This window comes from Impatiens glandulifera, chromosome 1, assembly GCF_907164915.1.
Source record: "Impatiens glandulifera chromosome 1, dImpGla2.1, whole genome shotgun sequence".
Classification (NCBI taxonomy): Eukaryota; Viridiplantae; Streptophyta; class Magnoliopsida; order Ericales; family Balsaminaceae; genus Impatiens; species Impatiens glandulifera.
The window spans coordinates 14,182,766-14,191,878 of record NC_061862.1 but is presented as its reverse complement, the minus strand read 5'-3'; the positions used below and the strand labels follow the sequence as shown (position 1 = coordinate 14,191,878).

General features: G+C 27.3%; 2 protein-coding genes across 2 annotated transcripts; both read left to right on the top strand.

Annotated features, from left to right (window-relative positions):
- The first annotated feature begins 768 nt into the window (after window positions 1-768).
- Window positions 769-2,608, top strand: LOC124919256 (adenosylhomocysteinase). The gene is made up of 2 exons (XM_047459458.1): window positions 769-1,589; window positions 1,678-2,608. Exons 1-2 carry the CDS (start codon window positions 879-881, stop codon window positions 2,422-2,424), a joined length of 1,458 nt encoding a protein of 485 aa, XP_047315414.1. The 5' UTR covers window positions 769-878; the 3' UTR covers window positions 2,425-2,608.
- A 1,791-nt stretch (window positions 2,609-4,399) lies between these two features.
- Window positions 4,400-6,085, top strand: LOC124918675 (pentatricopeptide repeat-containing protein At1g12775, mitochondrial-like). The gene has a single exon (XM_047458713.1). It carries the CDS (start codon window positions 4,514-4,516, stop codon window positions 6,083-6,085), a length of 1,572 nt encoding a protein of 523 aa, XP_047314669.1. The 5' UTR covers window positions 4,400-4,513.
- Window positions 6,086-9,113: the final 3,028 nt, after the last annotated feature.

The following is a 9,113-nucleotide window of genomic DNA, read 5'->3' as shown; positions in this document are numbered from 1 at the left end:
GAGCTCAAGAAATAAAAGGGTAATTGTCCAAGGGGTTGACAAGGAGTTGGTAAAGAATTTTTGTTGAAAAAAAAAGTTAGACTTGTAATTTTGTCACGTTTTCTTTGTTTGTTAATAATATTTTTTATTGTAAAAATATGATATAATCCCATATATATATATTTTTTTTACTATTTGTTTCCCTAATTTTAAAAATAAATGTGTCAAACTCAAATTAATCCAATCTTACTTTAATTTCTTAAATCCACCCCCCAAAATATTTCAAATTAATTCCAGTATCCATTCCTGAGTAGAGGGATGAAATTAAATTGTAACTTCAATACATTAACAAAGAAGAAAAAAGTGACAAATTATAAATTCAAAGAGTGCTGTTACAATAGTTTCAAAGAACTTATACCCAAAAAATGTTTAACTTACTCTAAAGACAAATAAGGAAATAAAACCAAAACAATAATTTAAAATATAACTTGGGGATAAATTTGTTTACTTTTCAACATTGTTTTTTTTATTATTATGGTAAGAGATTAGGAGCTATTTAATAATCATAGATAACTTTAAGGACTACTTTTAACTTCTTCTCTAGGCGACTGTTCGATGTTTATTGGTTGGGAGTGATACATCGTTTCAAGATCCGTGTCGATCACGTCCGTCCATGGATTAATTTCAGATCTACCTTTCGCAATAAATAAATAAATAAAAAAAAGAAAATATCTTGCAAAACCCAATCCAAACAGAACTATATAATCCTCTTCATCCACCTCCATTTTCCTTGCTTACTCCTTCCCTCTCTTCCTTAAACCTCTTACCCACGAGAAGAGACTGTGAAAGATTTAATCTTTTCACTTTCCCATCTCAGCCAAGCTCAAGCAATTGTAGCCATGGCTCTTATAGTCGAGAAGACCACCTCCGGTCGTGAATACAAGGTCAAGGACATGTCTCAGGCCGACTTCGGACGTCTCGAAATTGAGCTCGCCGAAGTTGAAATGCCTGGTCTCATGTCCTGCCGTACTGAATTCGGACCTTCTCAACCATTCAAGGGTGCGAGAATTACCGGATCTCTTCACATGACCATCCAAACAGCCGTTTTAATCGAAACCCTGACCGCTCTAGGTGCTGAAGTCAGATGGTGTTCTTGCAACATCTTCTCAACCCAGGACCACGCTGCTTCAGCTATAGCCCGTGACTCTGCCGCTGTTTTCGCCTGGAAGGGTGAGACCCTCCAGGAATACTGGTGGTGCACTGAACGAGCCTTGGATTGGGGCCCTGATGGCGGACCGGATCTGATCGTCGACGATGGTGGTGACGCTACTCTACTTATTCATGAAGGTGTTAAGGCTGAGGAGGAGTTCGAGAAGAACGGTACAATTCCGGATCCGAGCTCGACCGACAATGCTGAATTTCAGATCGTGCTGACCATTATTCGAGATGGGTTGAAGACTGATCCTAAGAGGTACCATAAGATGAAACAAAGACTTGTTGGTGTGTCTGAAGAGACTACTACTGGTGTTAAGAGGCTTTATCAGATGCAACTCAATGGAACCCTTTTGTTCCCTGCTATCAACGTCAATGATTCTGTCACTAAGAGCAAGGTATGTGAATGATATAAGTTAAAATTCAGTAACAGTTCAGATTTCAGATCTGAGATTCAATTGGGTTCTTTTGTTTTTCATTATTCAGTTTGATAACTTGTACGGTTGCCGACACTCACTTCCCGATGGTTTGATGAGAGCCACCGACATCATGATTGCTGGTAAGGTAGGTGTTGTTTGTGGCTACGGAGATGTGGGCAAAGGCTGTGCTGCTGCTCTGAAGCAAGGTGGTGCCCGTGTAATTGTAACTGAAATCGATCCAATCTGTGCTCTCCAAGCTCTAATGGAAGGTTACCAGGTTCTAACCCTGGAAGATGTTGTCTCTGAAGCTGACATCTTTGTGACCACAACCGGAAACAAGGACATTATCATGTTGAGCCACATGAAGCAGATGAAGAACAATGCAATAGTCTGCAACATTGGTCACTTCGACAATGAAATTGACATGCTCGGGATAGAAACATATCCAGGAATTAAGAGGATCACCATCAAGCCACAAACAGACAGATGGGTCTTCCCTGAAACTAACACTGGCGTCATCATTCTAGCAGAAGGTCGTCTGATGAACTTGGGTTGCGCTACAGGTCACCCTAGCTTCGTGATGTCGTGCTCATTCACTAACCAGGTGATTGCTCAGCTCGAGCTCTGGAATGAGAAAGATTCAGGTAAGTATGAGAAACAGGTCTATGTTTTGCCTAAACATCTTGATGAGAAAGTTGCAGCTCTTCATCTGGGTAAGCTTGGAGCTAAGCTGACAAAGCTAAGCAAAGATCAGGCTGATTACATCAGCGTGCCGGTTGAAGGTCCTTACAAGCCTGTTACCTACAGGTACTAAGAAGCTCATGAGGAAGATGATGGTGATGAAGCTATGATGTTGTTCGTAGAAGAAAATAAGGAAGATTCTTTCTGAGTTTGTGTTGTTGAATTTGTGTGTTTTTATTATCTAGAGTAACAACTGCATTTTGTTTTAAGAATAAAATTGTGTTATTATTATTATTCAACTAAATAGTTGGAACAAATCATCATCTTCATCTTATCATATATAATAAACAAAAAATCAAAAAAAATCTATAGTAATCTTCTTATGTAATGAATGTTCTAAGACATGATAATTATTATTATTAGTTCTTTACATCATCCAGTAAGCTGGGATCAAATGTGGCTACCATATGGGCCTTGGCGACTTCGATCTTAGGGAATGGTCCAGGTTCTACTTTGCCTGCAATATAATAAGAATCTCTCTTCAAATTTCTTGTTAATATTATTTAAAACGAGATATGAACGAGACGATGTTACATACCCGTTACAAGGTTACGAACATGGATGCCATGGCGGGCTTCGCAATGTTCAACGGTTGCAACAACAACGATGAACATAATAATTAGTGCTGTAAATTTGGTAGCCATATTGTTGTTCCCTTTTCTACTCAATTTAATTTACAGTTTTTTTTTAAAAAAAAATTATTGGAGATAGTGAATAAATTTTTACTAAATAAATAGTAAGAATGGGAGGTCGTCCGTTATAATAGCTTGTTCATTGATCTCACTAATGTTTAGGATTTACTAAGATATATGTGAAGTCCCATTGAATGTAGGTACAAACATGACTTGCTTTTCTTTTTGTTATTTTTTTTAGTGTGTGATTAAACAAACATATTAAAGAAAAATAATAATTTAGATCATTTAATATTTTTATAAAGACTCATTAATTGGGAAATTGGATGAAATGACATAATAATGATTTTAATGGGAGAAATCGTCTAATAAAAATTACGTAAATGATCACTTCCCAGTTTTCAGACAAAAATACGTGACGTAACGGAGTATTTTCGTCATAACACATGGGAAGTGATCATTTCTACACGTTTTATTAGGGGCTGATTATTTCCCTAAATAAGAATTTAATAGGGTGATTTCCTCAAATTTCCCTATTAATTTAGTTGGGACTTACATAAGCAAATAAGATACATAATAACATTCGATGCTTCACAAAATTAGATTTTCATCAGAGAAGATAAAAAAAAATATCATGCAATATATATATTTTTTTAGAACACTGTATTTTTCTCCTCTTTAAAATGCGACTAATTTTTTAAGGTTAATATAATATCTCGTAAACACTAAACCAATTAACCAGATGAACAAAACTTGTTGTGTCAGGGAGGCCAAGACCTCCGCTAGCTAGAAGAGAGACATTTTGAAGATCAAAAAATTATGAAATATTTTGAAAGTTAGTCAAACGATGAATTCATCTAAATTATTCATAAACGATGAGTATTAAAGTAGTGTAAATCAAATGAACTAATAAAAACGTATCAGAAGAATCTCTTTCAACTTTTTTGGGCGGTAATTGAAATTATTTATAGTCGGGTTGATAAGCAAAATCGAAAAATGTTTTATAAATAATAATTGATCATATATATATATATCCGAAATAGTGAATACCGTATACATTATGGAAGGATACCGTCAGAGTGTTTCAGTATGAAAGATCAAATAATAACTCTTATGAAAAATAATTTAAATTCAATAATTTAATCTATTTTGTTGTTAAGAATATGACATATATGGACTCAAAGAATGAATTACAACACAATTAGATGTGGCAAAAAAATGACCCAAAAATATAAGATGAAATTTTCAATCGAATTAAATAAGATGTCCTAAAAAAACACATCATCAATCCGCAAGAATAATATTGTTAAATTTATTAATATATATATATACATAATTAAAATTAAAATAGATTGGAGAATATTATTTCATATAAATTAATATTTTATTTAAAAAAATTAGTGGGAAAATAGTATCTCTCCATAGTCCATTCCATCGTCTTCCCGGCGGCGGTAAACCACAAAAGCTACCGATCTCCGATTATCAATGAAGAAACACTGCAGTTTCATGGTTTATCCTTTATGAAAAAAAATGAATCACAGTCAATTAGGGAAATTCATTTTGGAGATATCAAAATCAAAATTAGGGTTTCCAAAGCTCGATGACGCTCTTTCTCTATTCAATCAAATGGTACGTATGCGGCCGTTGCCCCCTGTTATCCGTTTCAATCAATTATTGAGAGCATTATTCAGAATGAAGGAGTATTCTGTTTCCATTTCCCTATTTAAAGATATGTGTTTCAAAGGACTCCCCACTGACCAATATACCATGTCCACTGCAATGAATTGCTTCTGCAGATTGAAACAGGTCAATGCTGGATCTACTATATTAGGATTCTTAATCAAGCGAAGGTATATCATTGATTCCACTTTCTTCAATATTTTGATAAATGGTCTCATTCTTGAAGGTAGAACTGCTGAAGCCATTGATTTGTTCAAGAAGCTGGTTATTGAAGAAGACGTTGATAGCAAAACTTACAATGAGATAACTTTTGGGATTGCCATTAAAGCTCTTTGCAAGTCTAATAACTCGAAAGGAGCTGTAGAGCTACTCAACAATATGCATAACTATGGATGTAAACCTAATCTTGTGGCTTACAACACATTAATTGACAGTCTATGTAAGGATGGGTTTTTGGATGATGCTTTCATTCTCTTATCACAAATGAAAAGTAGAGAAGAAGAAGAAGGTATTATTACACCAGATGTGATTACATACACTTGTTTGATTTCCGGTTTATGCAATGTTGGTAGGTGGGATGATGCCAAAACGACGTTTCTAGAAATGAACAATGAGGGAATTTCTCCAAATGATGTTACTTTCAGCATACTGGTGAATGCACTTTGTAAAGAGGGTAATATGAAAGCAGCTCAGGAAATCATGATGAAATGTGGGCATTGTCGCAATGTTTTCACATACACCACGTTGATTGATGGTTATATTACTCAAGGCGAAATGGGTAAAGCACTTCAATTACTCACTTCCATGATCAAAGACGGTATAGAGCCTAATATTGTCACATATGGAACCTTGATCCACGGCTATACCACTGTCAGGTTGAAACTAGATAAAGCTCTGCATCTCTTTCGTCAAATGTCATCTAAAGGATTGAAACCGAATATTCAGATATACAATATATTGATTCAGGGATTGTTTTATTCTGGTAACTGTTTTCTTGCAAGAAAACTTTGGAAAGAATTACATGTTTCTGGTCTCAGACCTGATATCTGCACTTATAGAGTGCTGCTAAACGGGTTATGTAGAAACGGTTTCCATACTGAAGCATTGTCGTTTTTCCTTGAGATGAAAACTGTTGAAACAATGAGTTTGGATATCCAATGCCATGGCATTATTGTTAACATGTTTTGCAAAGAAGGGAGGATGGTAAGAGGTTTTCTCCAACATAATGAATTTGGAGAAGTAATGAGATTTCTAAAGGAGATGTTTAGTAAGGGATTCTCATTAGATGTAACTACTCTTCAGTTGTTTGTCAATTTACTTTCAGCTGATAGGATTGATGATGATTATGACAATGTTGTTATTCAAGATCTTTTCAAAGTACTAATAGATACTGACATTTCTGAAATTTGGAGTTGTCAATGAATTCTCCTTCAAATGGTAGCTACTTTGTAATAAATTTTGAAAGTTTATTGCAAACTTTAGATTATTTATGTTTGAGTTAGAACAGGACTCTGGTGGTTAAAGTAAAAATGAAAATGGGGAAACAGATAACTTCCAAGGACGATGATTTGTGTTCATATAAGAAATGCATTTTCACATTCTCAAATTAACTTCATTTCGACTTTTGGGATTTGGGCTTCACAATTCACATACATTAGATTGGATACTATATTACCAATATTTCCCTACAAAACAGTCTTTTTATTTTTTATTTTTTATTTTTTAAATTCCAATTTTACTCTCCCGGTAAGAGAGGAAATAGAGGGTGTTAGTAGCCGAGGATCCAAATTACACATTCATACATACCGCAATGACTTTTGTTGTTTGTTGTACTAGTTTATGACTAGTGTTTCATGTCGATAATGGAACATGACTTTAGTATTTAAGCTATTATCATGGTGTTATTATTTATTATTATTATTATTATTATTATTATTATTATTATTATTATTATTATTATTATTATTATTATTATTATTATTCAAGACATTGGTTTCTGGTTTCTAGTAATATCTAATCTTGTTTTAATATTCATGAATAATGATAAGAGTTTTTCATTTGTAAATTCTAATTCATTCACTTATACATGAAAATTTGGTTATATGTTTTTTTTCTACTTAATAAATATTTAAGAGTTTATAACCAATTAACCATTACTGCATTTTATTAATATATACATAAAATATATAATTTTTTTTTATATATTATATATATTTTTTTAATGTTTTTTTATTTAAATATTTAATTTAATAATATATATTTAAATAAAATAAATATTATTTTTGTTATGAAACAATATTAGAAATTAAAATAATAAATATTTATGAAATATTTAAAATATATCAAAATATAATGAATTATTTTATATTAAAATAAAAAATAAATATATAAATAACATTTTAACTTAATTATTTATTAAATATTTAAAACATTAAAATAATAATATATTTAATACAATATTTTTTTTGTTTTAATATTATATTTGTAATTATTAATTTATTTTATAAATATTTAAAAACAATAAATTTAATAAATTTAATTATTTTTAGATTAAGTATGATTTTTATAATATATATATATATATATATATATATATATATTATAAAATTAAATACTAAATAAAAAATAAATACGACTATCAAAAATATAATAAAACAAAAAGTAAAAAATTATTCAAATAAAAAAATATATTAAAATGATTTAAGGTGTGTTAAAAAATAAAATAATTTAAATTTTATTTTTAAATAATAATTATTTAAATATATTAAATTATTATTTTTTTTTAAAATATATAAAAAATAAAATTGAAAAATATTTTTAAATAATTATTTTATTAATTAAAAATAGAATATTATATATATATATATATATATATGTATATATATATATATATATAAATGATAATTAGTTTTTTAAAATATTATTGTATTTGAATTAATATTTTTTGTATTTCTTATTTTAAAAATGAAATTATAAGTTGTTATCGTTATTTAAATTATATTTATTTTTAATAAACTAATTAAATAATATACCTATAAAAATAAAATATATTTATTATTTATTTATTAATATATTTATAAAAAATAAATGTATAATTCTTATATAAATTTTAAATATATTTTAGATATATATATATATTTAAAACAAATTAATATCAATTAATTAATTTATTGGTAATATATTATTTTAGAATTTGGTTTTGTATAATTTTTTTAGAGGAATTTATTTAAATGAATAAAAGGAATAAAATAAATTTTAAAGTATATAGAAAAATATCAAAATATAATGAATTATTTTATATTAAAACTAAAAAATAAATATACAAATAACATTTTAACCTAATTATTTATTAAATATTTAAAATACTAAAATACTAGTATATTTAATATATGTTTTTTTTGTATGTTTTAATATTAAAATTATTAATTATTTTTTATAAATAAATTTTAAAATATGATTTTTATAATATATATATATATACATTATAAAATTAGATATTAAATAAAAAATAAATTCGTTTATTTAAAATATATTAAAATAGAAAGTAAAATACTTATTTAAATAAAAAATATATATTAAAATGATATCAGGTGTTAAAAAAAAACTAAATAAATAAAGGTAATAAATATTATAAAAAAAGTAAATAATTTAAATGTTATTTTTAAATAATAATTTTTTAAATATATTAAATTATTTAAAATTTGTTTTAAAAAAAGTATATATAAAAAATAAATGAAAAGGTAATTTGAAAATATATTTTATAAATAATAATTATTTAAATAAATTAGAAATAGCATATTATATATATAAATAAATAATAATTAATTTTATAAAATCTTATTATATGGAAAAATAAATATTATTGTATTTCAAATATATTTTTAAATTCTTATTTATAATTTTTTTTATAAATTAAAAAAATATAATATTTATAAATAAATAAAAAATAATAAAATTAAATATAAATGCTAAATACATGCGATGATAGAGAAGGGAGAGAATTGAAGAATTATTGTATAAATATTTATATGAATACATTTTTTTCTAAAAAAAAATTGTGTTTTAATATTATATTTATTAATTATTTTTTATAAATAAATATTTACTAAAATATAGTATAATTTATTATTTTAGATTAATTTTTGATTAAATATGATTTTTAAATATATGTATTAAATAAAAAATAAAAAAAGTTTATTCAAAATATATTAAAAAAAAAGTAAAACGATTATTTAAATAAAAAATATATATTAAAATAATTTAAGGAGTGTTAAAAAAATAAAAAATAAAGGTAATAAATATTAAAAAAATAAAAATTATAATTTTTTTTAATTTTATTTTTAAATAATAATTATTCAATTTATTATTTATTTGTTAATATATTTATAAAAAATAAATGTATATTTAGTATGTAGATGTAAAATATATATATATATATATATATATATAT

Excerpts from the sequence above, each read along its gene's own strand:
- LOC124918675 (XM_047458713.1), top strand. The coding sequence starts at position 4,514 with ATGAATCACAGTCAATTAGGGAAATTCATTTTGGAGATATCAAAATCA.
- LOC124919256 (XM_047459458.1), top strand. The coding sequence starts at position 879 with ATGGCTCTTATAGTCGAGAAGACCACCTCCGGTCGTGAATACAAGGTC. Across the intron at positions 1,590-1,677 it reads ATTCTGTCACTAAGAGCAAG|TTTGATAACTTGTACGGTTG; the intron begins GTATGTGAATGA and ends TTCATTATTCAG.